Genomic DNA, 17,774 nt, shown 5'->3' with positions numbered 1-17,774 from the left:
GTTCTGAGCTGTCAGCACAGAGCCCAATGTGGGGCTCGAACTCATGAACCACGAGATCATGACCTGAGCAGAAGTCGGCTGCTTAACTAACTGAGCCACCCAGAGGCCCCTGGCTTGTTCTTTGTAGGTGATAATGTGGGTTGTTCCTGTTCTTCTAGAAGCCTGGTGGGGGGTAGCAAAGATTTATTGACTTAGTCCCATCAGTTCAGTAAGCCTTTATTGAGTACCCAGTCAGTTTCAGGTCCTGTGTGGGACACTGGGGTTTCAGGAATGAGCCAGGAGGGGTTCCCCTCTAGCAGGGGGTCAGCAGGAAAAGTGAGCATTGCTTAGCACCTGATATAAACCCGATGGGGTTCCACGGGAGGGCAGAAGCAGAAAGGTAACTCTGTCTGGTTGACAGGCAAGTGGACAAGCGAGAGACTATGGCAGTGCAAAGGCCCAGGGGCTAAGACGTCTGGAAAATCCAAAGCTTGGTGTGTTTCCCCAGAGAAACAGGGGAGAAAATTTTACTACTCCTTTCCTTCAGTTTGGGCTGCTTAGATGGAACTGCTTTAGTCCCTGTCTCTTCAGAACAGCAGGAGAGAGGAAAAAGGGTCTTGAAATACTCTGTGTTCATGACCAGAAACTCCAGCCAGTTTTTGGACTTGGAGCCTGAACAGAGGGTGGTGTTAGGAGACCTGGGGAGCCCTGAGGTAAGCTTTCCGATGAGTGCACTGGGGCCATGACCCTAAAGGCTGAGGCTGTCTTAAAGTGGCAGGACTGTTGTGCCGGGCTTTTTGGAGGAGGTCTTCTTTTTTGAGACCCTCAACCTTGGGACAGTAGGTGATGGCCAGAAGGTGACCACCAGCTCCTTCCAAGCCTCAGCTTCTAGATAGTGAATCAGGTCCTACCTCCCTACCTCCTGTTTCATTTCACTCATACATAGAAGAGTTAAGTCCCAACTTACTGCACTGCTTTCTAGTCACACATGCAACTTTGGAAATTCTTCCTTCCCTCCCCTCTCCTCCCCTTCCCCTCCCTTCTTCCTTCCTTCCTTCCTTCCTTCCTTCCTTCCTTCCTTCCTTCCTTCCTTCTTCCTTCCTTCCTTCTTCCTTCCTTCCTTCCTTCCTTCCTTCCTTCCTTCCCCTTTCCCTTCCCATTCCCTCCCTCCCTCCCTGCTTCCTTCCTTCCTTCCTCCTTCCCTTCCCTTCCCTTCCCCTTCCCCTTCTCCTTTCCCCTTCGCCTTCCCTTTCCCTTCTTCCTTCCTTCCTTCCTTCCTTCCTTCCTTCCTTCCTTCCTTCCTTCTTCCTTCCTTCCTCCTTCCCTTCCCTTCCCTTCTCTTCTCTCCCCTTCCCCTTCCCCTTTACCTTCCCCTTCCCTTTCCCTCCCTCCCCTTTCCCTCCCTCCCTCCCTTCTTCCTTCCTTCCTTCCTTCCTTCCTTCCTTCCTTCCTTCCTTCCTCCTTCCCTTCCCTTTCCCTTTCCCTTTCCCTTTCGCTTTCCTTCCCTTTCCCTCCCTCCCTCCCTCCCTCCCTCCCTTCCTTCCTATAACATCAGTTCTTTCAATTATAAATGGAGCTAATATGATTTCCTGTGCTTACCTGACAGGGTTATTGTGGATCTTATAAGCCTAATTTTTGTGAAGGGGCTGCCTGAGGGTAAAACAGTGCACACTGGTCAGGGCTGGGACATTGCAGATGGCAAAGGTGTTTTTTTCCTATGATTGTCTGTGGGTTAAGTTGTCCCTCTAGGGACCCTGATTTCTGAGTTCTGATTTCTGAGACCCTGATTTCTGAGTTTGGTCAACACTGACATTTCATTGTTTTTCAACACAGATGTCTTTTAGTGCAAAGACCATAAACTTTTAGAGTCAGATAGACCTAGGTTGGAATCCTGGTTCAGGCACTGACTACTGGTTGACTTTGGAGAAGCCCCGTAACTTTGCTAAGCATCAGTGTTTTCATTTTCTCAAATGGGGCTGTGAATATCTATCTCATGGTGTTATAGTAAAGATAAAATTAGACATTGCAGGGGTGCCTGGGTGGCTCCATCAGTTAAGTGTCTGACTTTGGCTCAGGTAATGATCTTAAGGTTCTTGAGTTTGAGCCCTGCATTGGGCTCACTGCTGTCAGTGCAGGACCCACGTCGGATCCTCTGTCCCCCTCTCTCTCTGCCCCTCCCCCGCTTTCTCTCTCTCTCTCTCTCTCTCTCTCTCTTTCTCTCTCTCTCAAAAATAAATAAACATTAAAAGAAATAAATTAGTCATTGCAGCTAAAGAGCCTACCATACCATACTGGAGGCACTTTTTAAATGCTCCTTTCCCTTCTTCTGAGTTCTTTAGCTATTGTAGTCACGCGATTAGCTGGGCTGAGTGTCTGAGGAAATTGAATTCCTTAATTTTCTGACATGTAACAAGGCCCCTCCCCGATTTCATGATCATAGGTTTGCATTTTTCTCCCTTTGTACATTTCGTCACTTCCAAAACTTCTGCAGCCCAAGGCGAGAGCCCATTCTCCCCAGAGCCACTGGTTCCTATGGTACTTCCCATGGGTTCCAGGAACGGTCTGGAAGCCACTTACATTGAAAAGTCTCAGATGAGGACCTGAAAGTCAAGTGTTCCACTCTGCCATTTCTCCCTGTCGCACATGGCGTCCACATGGCCCTGAGCCAAGGGGCTGCTCTCTGGTCTGTTCAGAACACTTGCTACGCCTTTACAATGACTTGGTTCAAACACCATTTTTTTCTGGTCCTCCTAGTAGTCTGTGCATGAGAGAGGGATTACTGTACGTAAACCTAGGTGCCGACAGGTTTAGTGACTTGCCCAAAGTCATCAAGAACAGAGAGAGAAGCCAGGTTTTGTGAATACCTAGTCCAGTACTCCTATGTCTTGGGCCAGATATCCTTAGCTGTGGGTTCCATGGGAAGGAACTATGGGTCTCTAGTGGGTTAGCAGAACCCCAGAGGTGATTGCTTAGACTCATTATGGTAAATAAACCCAGTTATTTAGGAGAGAATTTAATGTTTTCCAAAAGATACAGATCATTGTTTGAGTTCAAAGTGCTTCCATTTGCCATCTAGTTACACAATTAATTCCGGGAAAGCCAAGTAGGTCTTTACCCAGATGTAAGGGGGCATATTAGGCTCTATGTGTGTCATAAAATCCACATTCCAGAACTTGCAACAGTTTAGTGCAGGTTTATAGTGAAAGAGACACAGATTATGGACCCCGGTGCACTTGGATTTGAACTTCGATGCTACCATTTACTCAGCTTTGTGACCCTAGGCACTTCTCTTAACCTCTCAGAGCTTTGGGTTGCTAACCTATGAATATGGAGACTCTAACACCTTCATGGCTAATGATGGTCAGGGCGTCTCTGCACAGCTCAGGAGACGCCCTTCCCTTTAGACACTTGTGCACGTGGTACTGGCTAGGGTTGTGCATCACAGGGGCCCTGGTTTATGGTGAAATTAGATGAAATGCCATCGTAGGTGCTTCCTGCGTCTTTGTTTTTATCTCCTGAGTTGGTCACGTGTGTGCTGTCTTACCAAGATTTCCTCTGCTTTACCATGAGGGGGGTCAGCATCCTGCCACCGGATAGTACTCTTGCGGGGCACGCCACGAAACTGGATGTCATGTTGTGAGCTAACCGTCGGTGGTCTTCTCATGTAGGAGTCCAACACCCAAGCCCTTAGAGAGGTGCGCCACACCCAGGTCTGTCTGTCACAGCCCCTGTCTGTGGACCGAGGTCTCTTTCTGGCAATTGGTTTTTAAAGTTTATTTATTTATTTTGAGAGAGAGAGAGGCAGAGGGAGAAAGAGAAAGAGAGGGAGAATCCCAAGCAGGCTCCGCACCATCAGTGCAGAGCCCGACCTGGGGCTCGAACTCACAAACTGTGAGATCATGACCTAAGCCCGAATGAGGAGTCAGACACTTCACTGACTGAGCCACCCAGGCGCCCCTCTTTCTGGCAATCTTAAAAAGGATGCTGGGCCCCTTAGGATTTCAGGGAGTTCGGACTCTTGTGATGTAGACCAGTTATCCTGCTCTTCCTTCTTTCTGCTAGTTTTTCAAGCATGCGTGCCTCCACCTGACAGACCACGCAAGGCCCTAGGAACCCAACGATGTGTAAGATATGGTTCCTGACCTCACCTAGCTCGAGAGTATAGTCAGGGAGCTAGGCCAAGACAATGCAAGACCAAGACTTAGGGCGTACGAAGGAGTCGTCAGAGAATACAGGACATGTTTATGGTTCAGAGAAGAACAAGGGGTGTCTGAGGACTGCTTGTCTACATTCAGAGCCCAAACCGAGGCCGAATGCAGACTTCAAGCTGCTGTGGGCCGCGGGCCTGGTGGGAAGTGGACCAAGGTTGGAAGTGAGTCTCCTCACCCTGAATCCGCTGCCTGGCTCATCGTCCCACCTCTTGCCTGTCACTACTTTTAGGTTTCGTTTACCTAAACAAAGGTTTGTGTACCTAAACAAAATTTTTGCCTCGTCTTACCTCTTTTAGGCCTATTTCCTGCTCAGAACAGAGTGGCTACCTTGAGCACATCTTTCATTATGATTCACGCCAACTTGAAGAAAAAGTTCAGCTGCTGTGTGCTGGCCTTTCTGCTGTTTGCAATCATCTGTGTGTGGAAGGAGAAGAAGAAAGGGACTTACTATGATTCCCTTAAGTTGCAAAGCAAGGATTTCCAGGTGTTGAGAGGTCTGGAGAAACAGGCTGAGACTTCAAGCAGCACCCAGGACCCCCACAGGGGCAGCCAGGCCCTCAGCAGCCCCCGGGGCCCAGCCAAGGCCAAGCCGGAGGCCTCCTTCCAGGTGTGGAACAAGGACAGCTCTTCCAAAAACCTCATCCCCAGGCTGCAGAAGATCTGGAGGAATTACCTGAATATGAACAAGTATAAAGTGTCCTATAAGGGGCCAGGGCCGGGGGTCAAGTTGAGTGCCGAGGCCCTGCACTGCCACCTCCGGGAACGTGTGAACGTCTCCATGGTAGAGGTCACAGATTTTCCCTTCAACACCTCCGAGTGGGAAGGCTTCCTGCCCAAGGAGAACATTAGGACCAAGGCTGGGCCGTGGGGCACGTGTGCTGTGGTCTCATCGGCAGGATCTCTGAAGTCCTCCCAGCTCGGCCGAGAAATAGGTGGGTTCTGGGGTGTTAAGGTGAGCTGAGCAGCCAGTGCCCCCGTGGAGCTGGGCATGTGGGTGGGACTGGAGAGGAAGGGCCCACGTGCGGCTCCGTGGACTGGCAGAGTGGGCCCACGACAGTGTTTTTAGGCCTTCGTGTAGGAGTCAGAGGTACCATAGGGCAGCTGAAAGGGTGGGGATCCAGGCTGCCAGCATCTTTATCAACGAGAGCAGCTTTGCTTGTCTCTTTTTTACTAATTAATGGATTAATTTCACTTTAGAGAGAGAGCATGAGCAAGGGGAGGGAGGGGCTGAGGGAAAGAGAGAAAATCTTAAGCAGTCTCCGCGCTCAGTGCTGAGCCCAATGCAGGGCTCGATCCCACAACCCTGGGATCATGACCTGAGCCGAACACTCAACCTACTGAGGCACCCAGGTGCCCCTGCCAAATTTTATTGTAAAGCTATGACCACTATAGGTGCAAGAGCAGAGAGGATGAGTGTCCAGGCCTTTGAGTCAAAGGACCCGGTTTGTAGTGACAGTGCATTGTTTATCAGTTGTGTAATCTCTGAGCCCCAATACTTAGCTCATCAGTTGAATGGGAACAGTAATTGTCCCGACGTCACGGGATTACTGGGAGGATTAAAAAGCAAGGCACGCTGGGCACACAGCAGGTGCACAGTAAGCGTTATCCCTGTTGGTTATAATGTTTTAGAAGTATGCTATTGTTTCAAATGAAAATGCAAACAAATCTAAGAGACCTTACATATACGTGTATCAAAAATATTTGAAAATTACTGTGCCCACCATTGGCTGGTTTGAGGCTGGAGACACGGCACATTATCACAATCCCTCGGGCAAACAGTTTTACAAGGGACACAAAAGGAGCCATGAAACTAACTTTACTTTGTTTGGTCTTCTGGACCCACTGCGGTGGATATTTCCCCTCTAGTCACTTAAGTTATCTGCCCCAAACCCCTGTTAGTGGTGCAGTGTGTAAGAGCAAACCATTTGAAACCATCCAATATGTTCAATAGTGGAGACATAGCTGGACAGGTTCCAGGTAGAGTGGGAAGGCTATGGGAGAGGCATGCTGCCTGATGCTCCCAGGCCTTCAGCAAAAGGCCTACCCCCTCTCTTTCCCCTCTGTATTCTAAGCTCCTGCTCTGTGTTGTTGATAGATCCGTGAAGGAATAAAAGAATGAATGAGGGATGCCCGGGTGGCTCAGTCAAGCGTCTGACTCTTGATTTTGGCTCAGGTCATGATCTCACAGTTCTTGAGATCGAGCCCCACATCGGGGTCGGTGCTGACAGTGCTGAGCCTGCCTGGGATTCTCTCTCTTTCCCTCTCAGCCTTCCTGCTCTCTCTCTCAAGATAAAAAAATAAACTTAAAAAAAAAGTTTATAAAGAATGAATGAATTCCTTGAAACATTTGTTAGGCTAAATGCCCAGAGGAGATGCCCTATTAAAAAGCAGAACATTTGAAGTCCAACGTGCAATTTTTGTTACGTCTCAAGATCAAAGTTTTTCCAGGGAAATACACAGTTGAAACTATAACTCTAGTCTATAGAAAAAGGTTATTCTAACGTTTGTGCAAATCACTCCAAACTTGTATGCGGTGCATAAAAATACAGATGGCGGTTCTAGTTCATAGAAGTATCGGGCTGTCCCTGAAACCGCAACGCAATTCTGCCCCGGTAGACAGTGATGATTTCACGTGAAAAAGAGCATCAGCTAGCACCTGGGATATTCTAAGCATGACCACTACAGAGCAAAAATCAGGAAGAAAGAAAGGATGGAGGAAAGGATCCATTATGGATGAACAAAAAACCTCCACACTGAGTTTTTAGAAAACACAGCCCCAAAGAAACCAGAAAGGCAAAAGCAGAAGTGGGGGTGGGGCCAGTCACCTTGGCAGCTTTTATTAGGAAGTACTGACTATTTGGGGAAGCACAAAATGTGATCTCACCACTTCTTTCTGCTGCAGAGAATCCCATTTGGGTCTACTTTTCTTCCTTTGAGAGCCTTTCAGACCATTTTTCCTGGCAGTTATGTGCAGGGAATAAAAAAGGAGACATATGACCTCACCTGCTCCAGGACCTTCCAGAGCCTGACAGAAGAGGAAGGCTTCCTGTGCTTTGCTTTCTTTAGCCTGATTCATTTCACAAGGATGGAAAACACATTCTCTCACAATAAGGGAACTAAGGAGCCTAAAGCAACTGCATTTCTTTGTGTTGCACACATGTTTATAAATATGGACAGGCTTTCCATCTTTATTAACTGTGAAGGATTTCTTAAAAAAGCAAATTGATAGATTCTGACTTTTAACCTTGTGGGGTCACAGAGACCTCTAAGAATAATTGGCTGGAAGCTGTGGACTTTCTCTCTGGAAAAACACGTAGACTGATTTAATACACACACACACACACACACACACTTTATACACACCTAACCCACAGGTATTTTGCACATGATTTTAGGGATTCATGAATCCCATGAAGTTGGTCCACAGTCCCCAGGTTAAGAATGCCTACTCCTGTAATCGTTTTCAAACAGAAAGGCTGAAAATTATTCAGGTAGGTGAGGCCAAAAGAGACAATTAGTCCTCATGTAATCAGTAAAATTACAGAATCTCAGGACCTGAAGATACAGTAGGAATCAGTGCTTCTATTATTTTTAAATATCCATTATAGTGTTGTGCTTATTGGTAGTGACAGAGCTCACTTTTCTAACAAGATCTTCTGCAGAACAGCAATATTTTAAACAGAGACAGCGGGGTGCCTGGATAGCTCAGTCGGTTGAGTGTCCAACTCTCAGGTTCCAGGGTCGTGGGATTGAGCCCCACATCGGGCTCCATGCTCAACATGGAACCTGCTTGAGATTCTCTCTCTCTGCCCCTCTCCCGCTCACTCACTCTCTCTCTCTCTCTCTCAAATAAAACATAAAATAAAAATTTTGATGTGATGAATCCCTTATCAGCTTAAAAAAAAATCCCTTCATATTCTCACTTACTTGCTCTCCCATAGGAGAAGGGCATTCTAGTTGAGAACTTCCGGGGGAGAAGTGCCAGGATTGTCTGAGCAGTGATCGTGCTGGTGGGTCTGATTTGAGAAGAGGCAGAAACTGGTGTCTAACTAGAAATGACCTTGAGTGATCAGCAGGTGCCAGAGTTTCTAGCCTGGGAGCGGGCTGTCTCCTATCACAGGGGAGCCTGCTTCTAGAGGAAGACAGGTGCTGTCTTGGAAATGCTGAGTCTGATGTGTTTGTCAATTTCCTGGGTAGATATCTATGCGATTGGGTATTTGATTCCGGGGCAGGGTCAGGGTGGGAGATCAGATTGAGGAGTCCTTTGTGCTGAGGTGATAGTTTAGTCCAGGAGAGGGCTGAGGAGAAAACCTAGAGAAAGTATACATTCAAGAGATGGAGAGGGGCACCTGGGTGGCTCAGTCGGTTGAGCGTCCGACTTCAGCTCAGGTCATGATCTCGTGGTTTGTGAGTTCGAGCCCTGCGTCGGGCTCTGTGCTGACAGCTCAGAGCCTGGAGCCTGTTTCAGATTCTGTGTCTCCCTCTCTCTCTGCCCGTCCCCTGCTCACATTCTGTCTCTCTCGCTTGCTCACACTCTGTCTCTCTCGCTCTCAAAAATAAATAAACATTAAGAGGTGGAGAAAGAACAGGGAAGGCGGAGACATTCAGAAGGCCAGTGAGAAGGAACAGGGAGAACTGGGTGTGTGTCATATGCAAGGCAAGGGGAGTGGAGTTTGGGCAGATTCTGGGCAGATGGAGTTCTTGTGCAGAATGAGGACTGAGAAGACATCCCTGGATTGTGTAGCTCAGAAGGTATGATTGTTTGTATCAGGGATCGGCAGACATTTCCCATGAAGGGCTGGGCAGCAAATATTTTTGGTTTTGAGGCCATAGAGTGTCTCTCACAGCTACTCAACTCTGCGGTTGTAGTGGAAAAGCAAACTAGACAGTAGTAAATGAATGAACCTCATTATGTTCCAATAAAACTTTATTTGCAAAACAGAGAATGGGCCAGTTTTGGCCTTCAGGCCATAATTTCCTCGCCCTGATGTGTATTATATCTAGTTTTCCTGACCAGAACCAGAATTCAGCTTTCCAAATATGCTTACATGATTTATTAAGCTCATTTGAAAATACACAAAGAGGTTGGTCTAAACTATGATAAAATTTCTTTCATTATTATTTCCAGCTATTTAGAGTTACTATACCTGGAGGCGGTAGATTTTGGTGTATTGATGAATTTACTAATGAGCTGATTCTGTTGAATATTCTTGGCATGCAGTTATATCCTGAGCATATGGTGGTGCATTTATTTCTTCATTTTCTAATTTGTGTCCCTCTCTCTCATTCTAAGTTAAACAGAAGTGGTGGCCCCTGTTTTCTGCAGCCTTCCCTTGCAGGGCTCATTTGCTGGGCTCCCAGTAGCTGTGGATTTTTCCTGGCGACTTCCCGGAGGCCTATTTGATTTCAGAACTTCTTTGCCTTCACTAGCAAAGCACTGTTTTGGCAAACGAGGATGCTGTCCTCTTTCTTTATGAGCCCAATTTAGTGGCCTGTTTTAAAGTTTTCTTCTTTGATTGATTTTTTTTTTTCTTCCTTAGAATAAAATCCAGACTTCATACCTGTGGCCTCCACAGCCTGTGTGGCCGGGTTCCTGCCAGCTTCTTTAACACATCTTTTCTTTCTCTCACCTCACTCGTCTCCTTACTCTCCTTAGGGTCCCCACAGTACTGCACCCTCTGGCTGAAATATACTTCCCTAAACCCTTCTTGTGCCTGGCCTCCCTTTGGATGGCAGCAGCACGTCCCAAATCATCACTCCATACAAAGGAGATCCCTTCAGGGCCCCTGTTACACAGCTCACTTTATCTGTGCCATAGTATTAATCACAGTCTGTAATTATCTTGAGTAGAGGTTGCTGGGCTCATTTATTGGTTTCCTCCTTGCAGTAGATTACAAGATCTAAGGTCTAAGGGCAAGGACCTTATTATCTTTCTTGCTCATGGCCATTGTCTCTACCACCTAGAACTGTGCCCGACAGAAATAGGTGCTTAATCAGTATTTGTTGAATGAACAAAAACATGTTTCCTGATGGTCAATACCAAGGATGTATCCTAAGCCTCTGGTGCTGGGTGTTCTCCATTTAGCCCTCCAGACCCACTCTCTTCCTTTTCCTGTCTGACTCTGTGCCCTGGGAATTTACATTTGGGACCGTGTCAGCTGGGCTTCCTTCTCCTCTGGCTTTTATTTGGGACTGGACAATACAAGTGCTGCTGTAAAACTGAGAAGGGAGAGAGTGAAGTCGGAGTGCCTGTCCCCCCCGCCTCCTGCCCCCAGCTCTTTCCGTGCAGAATAACCACAGGGTGCTTCTCTCCCCGACTAAAAGTTCAGCTCCTTTCAAGCAGCCCTCTCTGTCTCTGAGCCCTGCTCTCTCTCTTTACCCTCAGGCCGAGAAATCAGAGGCAAGGAGGAGAGAGAGGTTGAGGAATCGATTCCCTTCTCACTGCCTAGACATTAGCAGTAGCTGTATTCCCCTAACAGCCACCAGTCCCGACAGGTGGCCTTCTTCAGTTCAGGGCCTCTGCTCTGCTTGCCACGTTAGGTGCAAGGGTAGGAATGGCTCCCACTGTGGCCATCCCTGGGGTTTCACCCATTCCTTGTTGATTTCTTTAACTTCTACCTGCCGGGTGCCTGGGTGGCTCAGTCAGTTAAGCATCTGACTCTTGGTTTGGGCTCCGGTCATGATCTCATGGGTTGGTGAGTTCGAGCCCCCTGTCGGACTCTGTGCGGACAGCACGGAGCCTGCTCAGAATTCTCAGTCTCCCTCTCTTTCTCTGCTCCTCTCCCACTCGTGCTGTCTCTGTCTCTCTCAAAAATAAATAACGAAACTTAAAAAAAAAAAAAAAGTAAATTCTACCTACAACTTTGGAAATAGTCCTTTTATTCAATTCTCAGTTACTCCATCTGAGTTTGTCATTTTTTTGGTACTGGGGTGCTCAGATTAGTCGTTTGCTCGCCTGTGAAATGGGGGAGCTGACTAAGTCAAGTTCCTGATGCATCTACGTTTCTGGTGTGATTACCGCCGGTCACTTTTGAAGCCAGTGACCAGTTCTGCCAAATGTGTTGCAATCTGAGTTGTGTAAAGATACGCCTTCTGCCCTATTTGCAGTTCAGTATGCCTGCCCTGTAAGCTGATAAAGTGCGGACTATGGACACGTCATGTAACTTCCGAGCCCATTTTGATAAAATTTGTCCTAGGATTAAGATCAGGTTGTTTTTGTGGCTGAGATGTCTAGACTCCTGAGGCTTAAGACCTAGATTAGAATTGAAATAAAGAGGGAGGATTTCATCCCTTAACTCTATGGGTATTCTTTTTTCGGATCGTCTTGTATTGTCCCGCCCCCCTCCACCTTTTGATGCCACCTCTGTGGATGACGAACCACCCCAAATAAATTTCCCACAAGGAGGGAAATACAACAGCAGAGAATTGGGCTGACCTCCAAACCCTGTGCAGATTTTACGGGTGAACCCCAAACTTGCTTGATCAAGTAAAATGGGATGAGCTCATAGGAGGTTGGCTCAGGGTTGGGATAGATCTTAAACGTCGTTAGTTCTCTCCTCCATGAGATTGGTCAGTGCCACGTAGAGAAACTTCTCCAGGTCTTTCAAGCTCTGCTGAAACAGCTACAAGGACGGGGAACTAGAGACAGGGAGTGAATGGATTTTTAAAAACATGGCCTGTTTGATCTTGCCTGGATTTAAGACATTGCTTCTGACAAAGAGGCTTTTTTTTTTTCATTTATTTTAGTATTTTTAAAGTTTATTTGTTTATTTTGAGAGAGAGAGAGACAGCAAGTGCATGTGCGAGCATGGGGGAGGGGCAGAGAGAGGGAGAGAGAGAATCCCAAACAGGTTCTGTGCTGTGAGCACAGAGCCCGATGACACAGAGCTCGATCTCAGACACGAGGCTCGCTCTCATGAACCGTGAGATCATGACCTGAGTCGAAACTAAGGGTTGGATGCTCAACCGACTGAGCCACCCAGGTACCCCAAGAGGTTTTCTTTTTAAGTAGAAAATGTGGGGTTCAGTTTAGATCTACGACCTGCTGTTCCGTCTCTGCCACCACCCGGGTTTGTGACCCTTCTTTGGGCCTCAGGTTCCTAATGGAACACTTAGGGAGGTGTCTTGGGTGCCATAATAAATGCTTCCAATTCCCTGAGCACTGCAAGCTTTTCAGAGTGCTACGGGGACTTTGCACGCGTGGGTTACCCTGAGCCTACGGTAGAGTCTTTGTTTTTCTGACAGGGATTGAGAAGTATGACCTACTGGTAATACCAAAAGATTATTTGGTTTGCTCCTTTGGTAGCTGGAACAGTGATTGCACTTTCGGTAGCACACTGGCCCCGTTCACTTTTCTGTTGCGCCCGGGCACACTGGAACCATTGAGTGGATTTCAGGGATGCCACAGTATGAGCCTCCTTAGCTTTCTCCGTGGCCGGGCGGGCAGGTGGTCCTCTCTGTCTGCAAACGGTACCTGATTGCCCCGTACGCATGTGACCCTTTCCCCCTGTGTGTCCTGATGGGATAAAGATTGGGAAGTGTTATTCTCTCACCCCTCCCCTTCCTCCTGCCCTCTCTCCCTCCAGACCATTCTCTGTTTCTTCATGTTGCTGGTGCTCATCACCTCTTTTCTGTTTCCTTGTGGTTTATAGATGATCATGACGCAGTCCTGAGATTTAATGGGGCGCCCACAGCCAATTTCCAACAAGATGTGGGCACGAAAACCACTATTCGCCTGATGAATTCTCAGGTAAAATTTCTTCTGTGCAGCTCTGGAGTGAGGGAAGGACCACAGGATGGGCTCTAACGTAGAACCCATCTGCTAGGAGCACATCCAAGATGCCAAATGAATTAAGTCCCATGACCTTCCTGAGTCCTGGATTCCTCACTGGAGAAGGAGAAGACAGTGATCCCAAGATCCAACCTGGTGATGTGTTCATGAAAAAGCTCCCGGGGCATTAGCTTGTATTAACGGAGTTGTCCAGTGCCCGGAGAAAACAGAGTTATGCAGTCCCCGTAGCTGCCAGGTTATGTCCGGAGTATTGCATGAGGGACAACATAGCAGAGAATATCAGACAGTGAGGGCTGCTGTGAAAAGTAAGTGAAGCAAGAATGTGGACATGCTTCATAAGCTGTAAAATAGTCTGCAAATATTGAAAGACACCATCACCACATGATTATGTGTTATATGGCGTTAGAATTCATGTATTACCTCATGAATTCCCCTAGATAATTGGCTTCCTGAAGTATTTCCAGGTAGCATATGCTTATTTCTCAAAACGAATAGAAACTGGAGCATACTCTTGCCACAGAGTTCTGTTAATAGATTTTAATTAGTGGTTTCAAAAAAACCCCAAAAACTGGAAGACATGAGTATCAAAACTAGCATGAGACGTCTGGACACCCATTCACCTCACTCATGACCGTCAGTGTTGTCTGTTCTCTGAGTAAACACACAGACTTTGGCTGTTTTACGTCAGTGTTTAGACTCTGTCCGTTGCCTGGGACTCCGTGGGCATGGAATGCATTCTGGGGTGATCATCATGCCCTTTCTGCAGTGTTGCAGGAGGCCTGCATTTCTCCACTCCTCTGCCAGGGCTCCACTTCTGTTTTTCTCAGACAGTGATCTCTTCACTGCCTGCCCTTGAGGAACTCCCCAGTGGGCAGAAGCTGCCTCCTACATGGCCCACTTTCCATTTGAGGCCCACACTCCTAGGAACCTTTTCATGAGGGAACTAGGATTGATGAACTGAACTTCTTTGCAAGTGGGTGCCATCTTGTTTTCCATTCTTACTCAAATCCCTTGATGATGATGTCACTTTCTGTCACTGTTCTATCCTCAGTAGACTCTAAGTGCTTTCAGTTCCTATTTATTATTTAACCGTATACTTTGGGTTCGAGTCTACTTTTGTTATAAACTATGAGAGGGCAGATTAAAAAAAAAGATAGAATGGTCAGCAAGGGGCTTCCTGAAGCACGTGGCATCAGAGCTAGACTTTGAAAGATGGGCAGGATTTGGAGAAATAGTGATAGGGAGGCATTCTAAAAAGTGGTTTTGGCAGGACAGAGATGCCGATAGGAAATGAAGGAGACATTCAGACAGATCTGGCTATCGTGGGGGTGGGGTATGGATTTGTGTTGCCCTGTAGAGGCAGATGAGGCTAGAACTTCCTGGCTGCTTGGACCCTGCCAAATCTAGGAAATCAGGCAGAGGAGTTGGGATGAGATTTTCCTTCTTTCTCCTTTTCCTTCTTGTAACCCAGTCCAAGAAATCCTGGAGCTGGAGGGCACCTCAGGAAGTGCTAAGGCTTAACCTGTACTTCTATGTAAGATGGTTCCTGAATATCCAGGAGAGATGTTTATTCTGCTTCCTTCTCTCCCTCCCATCATCCCCTTTCACAACTATGGGCAGTACTGAGTGGAAGGTAGGAGGCGGTATGTAGAGCCACCTAGGGTTGAAACCCGCTCTGCTTCGTAGTGGCTAAATGATCTTGTGGAAGTTACTTAAGCCTCCTCCGTCTGTTCCTCTGTGGAGAGGGGAGGATAATAGTACCTTCCTCACAGCACAAGGTCGTTATGGAGAATAAGCCAGAACACCATGCCGAGCACCTCGTACCCGGCACATACATCGATGGATGATGGCCACTCTTACGTTTACGTGGGCAGACACTGAGATGGGCTTGGGGGATACAGTGGGCCCTTTCATGTGCTGCCTACAGATACAATCGTCATGCAGGGACATAGAAAGTTGCAACAGAGAACTGCAGAGGACAGGATCAAAGTGCTACCAGGGCCCACAGAGGGAAATTTTCCCTGATCAGGGATATCAGGAGTTGCGAGGGGGTGACACAGCTGTGTAGGCATAGAGGATGAGAAGGGCTGGGGCCTCTCACGAAGAGGCAACAGCCTGGGTAAGGCCATGTGTGGAAGGGGACAGGGGAAGGCGAGGGCCCGGGGAGGGAGTAATGCGCATGGGGGTGTGGTGAGCGCTGAGGCTGAACAAACGTAAGGGTGCTCCGAGCCAAGGCGCTGTGGTCAGGAGTATCCTCGGCGGCATGACCAGACTTGCGCTTGGCAAACATCGCCGGCATCCGTCTGAGCAGAGGCCCTGCAGCGCGTGGAGAGAGGCACAGTTAGGAGGCACAGTTCGCCACAGTTAATGAAATGCCGGTAGTTGCCGCAGAGTAGAAATGAGGGGGAGGGTGGGAAGAGAACAGGTTCAAGAGCTATTTGGCATCTGTGGTCCACAGGTGTTAGTGAGGGGTGAAGGGAGAGGGGCAGCAGGTGGTACCGGGCTTGTGTGGCTGGCCGGCCGGAAGTCACAGGGATTGTAAGTAACTTGAAGACGTTTTGGGTTGTGAGGGCTAGGGTCAGAGAGGAGGGTAGGATAGAAACCATGGCTCTGGATAGGGTTGATCGGAGCTGCCTGGTAGATACCTGTGAAGAGATGTCAAGCAGGCAGCTGTACAGAGGGGGCTGGAGTTCAGTGGAGGGCTCTGGGCCCGACGTGGGAATTTGCGAGTCATCTTTATCCGTGAGGCGATGAAACAGCGGGGCCGGATGAGAGCATGAGGGACAGGGTGTAGGCAGAAGTTCTACGCAGGGCTTTGGGTAACAAAAATAGAAAGAGGAGGTCATCAGCACTGTCTCTGCTGAGGCCAACAGAGGTAAAGATTGAAAAACACTCTTCTCTCATTGGCAAAAGCGAGGCCACCCAGCACCTTCAACAGCAGCTGTCGGGGAGAGTGGTGAAGCCAGAAACCACATTGGAGCATAGGGTCAAGGGTGAGTGGGAAAGGCAAATGTGGACAGTTCTTTCACGAAGGCTGGCTCTGAAGGGCAGAAGCAAAGTAGGACGATAGCTGTAGAGGGTCGAAGGCTCCAGGACCAGTTTCTGTTCTTCTCATTCTTTAGATTGGAGAGAATGGAGTACGTTTAAAAGACAGTGGGAAGGGAGTCACAAGAGGGCACGTGCTACGTGGTTACGCTTACATGAGGTTCCTAGAGGAGTCAAATTCATAGAGACAGGAAGTAGAACGGTGGTTTCTGGATCCTGGGGTGGGGAGGAGGAATTATTGTTTAATGGGTGTAGAGTTTCAGTTTGGGAAGATGAGGAAGTTGTGTAGATGGAGGGTGGCAACGGTTGTGTAACAGCATGAATTGACTTCATGTCACTGTGCTGTACGCTTAAAAATGGTTAAAATGGATCATTTTATGTTGTATTTTACCACAATAAAAAAAAAGTTTTAAGTCAGTGAGGAGAAACCAGTTAATAGAGGGAGGAAGTGAATATAGTAAAAAGAGGCGATAATAAGTAAATCATGGGGAGGAGGGAGTTGATCCAAAGCCCAGTTGAGGATCAAGCCCCATGGGACGGAGTCAGAAGGGAAGCCTAGGAAAAGTGTAGCTGGAGGTGGTTTATAGTGGAAGGATGAAAGGGCTTCTTTTTTCTCTGCAAAGGAGGATGTAAAGAAAAGGAGGCTTTTTGTAGGGAGGCTGAGGGGAAGAGGGATTTCTGTAGAGGAAGTTTAAGCAAAGAAAGCAAAGAGGAGAGCAGAGGAAGGGGCCAGCTAGAGGAACAGAGCAGGATTTCCAGGCCATGCTGGGCACTTTGGGGCTGGAGAGTATGACCTCGGAGAGAATAGGTATGATCTCCAGACTGGTAGGCGGCAGTGATCGAGAAGAGAGAGCACGGAGGAGCCCTGCAAAGTCTCTTGGATCTGGGAGGCTGCCCTCTTCTTAGGCACCTCTTCCAGATGATTAGTGAAGACGTAAACCCCCATCCTGTAAATATTTTAGTTTAAGGCTATGGTAGGTTTGCCTACGAAGTTCTTCCAGGCTGGGGAGAGAAAGCCTACATCGCGTGCATGGCCAGAATGTGTGCTGATTGGATTTCAACTGGGACGTTCTCTGATCACATACAGGGGCTTATCCTGAGACCATAGCCTGTGCCAGTTGTTCAATACTTGTTTCAGGCCCAGGTTGGTATGAGCACCATTTCAGTGAGGCCATTTCAGTGGGGACACCAAGGCTCGAAGAGTCTCAGTGAGTTGCTCAGGGGAGAGCAGAAAGGAAACGTTAGAGGTGGGATTTGGATCAAGGTTCATTTGCCAATTTTCTGGAAGAGTTTGTGTAGAACTAGTATTCTTCTTTTTCTTTTTTTTTTTTTTTCTTCTTGAATTTTGGTAGGTTTTGCCAATAAAGCCATCTGGACCTATAATTTACCATGTGGGAAGTTTTTTTTAGCTACAAATTCAATTTCTTTAATAGACTTAGGGCTAATCGTGTTACTTGTTCCTTCTTGACTGAGCTTTGGTAGTTTGTGTCTTTCAAGGCATTTGTTCGTTTCTTCTGAGTTATTGAATTTATTGGCCTAAAGTTGTTCATAATATTCCCTCATTATCCTTTTAATGTCTACAGAATCCGGTGTGATGTCTGATGTGATAGGACATCCTTTGTATTGGAATTCACAGGGCGTAAAAGGACTTTGGAGATCAACTAGCCACGAATTCATGCCACAAATTCTCATTGATTACCTGCTCCGTGCCAGCCTCTGTGAAGGGAGCTGGAATTCAGCAGCCCGCA

The 17,774-nt window shown here is 47.6% G+C and overlaps 1 protein-coding gene across 5 annotated transcripts in view; it reads left to right on the top strand.

Moving 5' to 3' along the window:
• ST6GAL1 (ST6 beta-galactoside alpha-2,6-sialyltransferase 1) overlaps window positions 1-17,774 on the top strand; it is a 119,445-nt gene that overhangs the window by 86,036 nt on the left and 15,635 nt on the right. For all 5 annotated transcript variants that reach the window (XM_019463464.2, XM_019463461.2, XM_019463462.2 and 2 more), the window contains 2 exons: window positions 4,487-5,122; window positions 12,842-12,939. In XM_019463464.2, coding sequence (XP_019319009.1) covers window positions 4,537-5,122; window positions 12,842-12,939 — 684 coding nt within the window. In that variant the 5' untranslated portion in view covers window positions 4,487-4,536. The remainder of the gene's footprint in view (window positions 1-4,486; window positions 5,123-12,841; window positions 12,940-17,774) is intronic.

This window comes from Panthera pardus, unplaced genomic scaffold, assembly GCF_024362965.1.
Source record: "Panthera pardus isolate Hobbes unplaced genomic scaffold, ASM2436296v1 HiC_scaffold_16, whole genome shotgun sequence".
NCBI classification, from domain to species: Eukaryota; Metazoa; Chordata; class Mammalia; order Carnivora; family Felidae; genus Panthera; species Panthera pardus.
The sequence above is the reverse complement of the archived record's forward strand: the minus strand, read 5'-3'. Positions and strand labels throughout refer to the sequence as shown.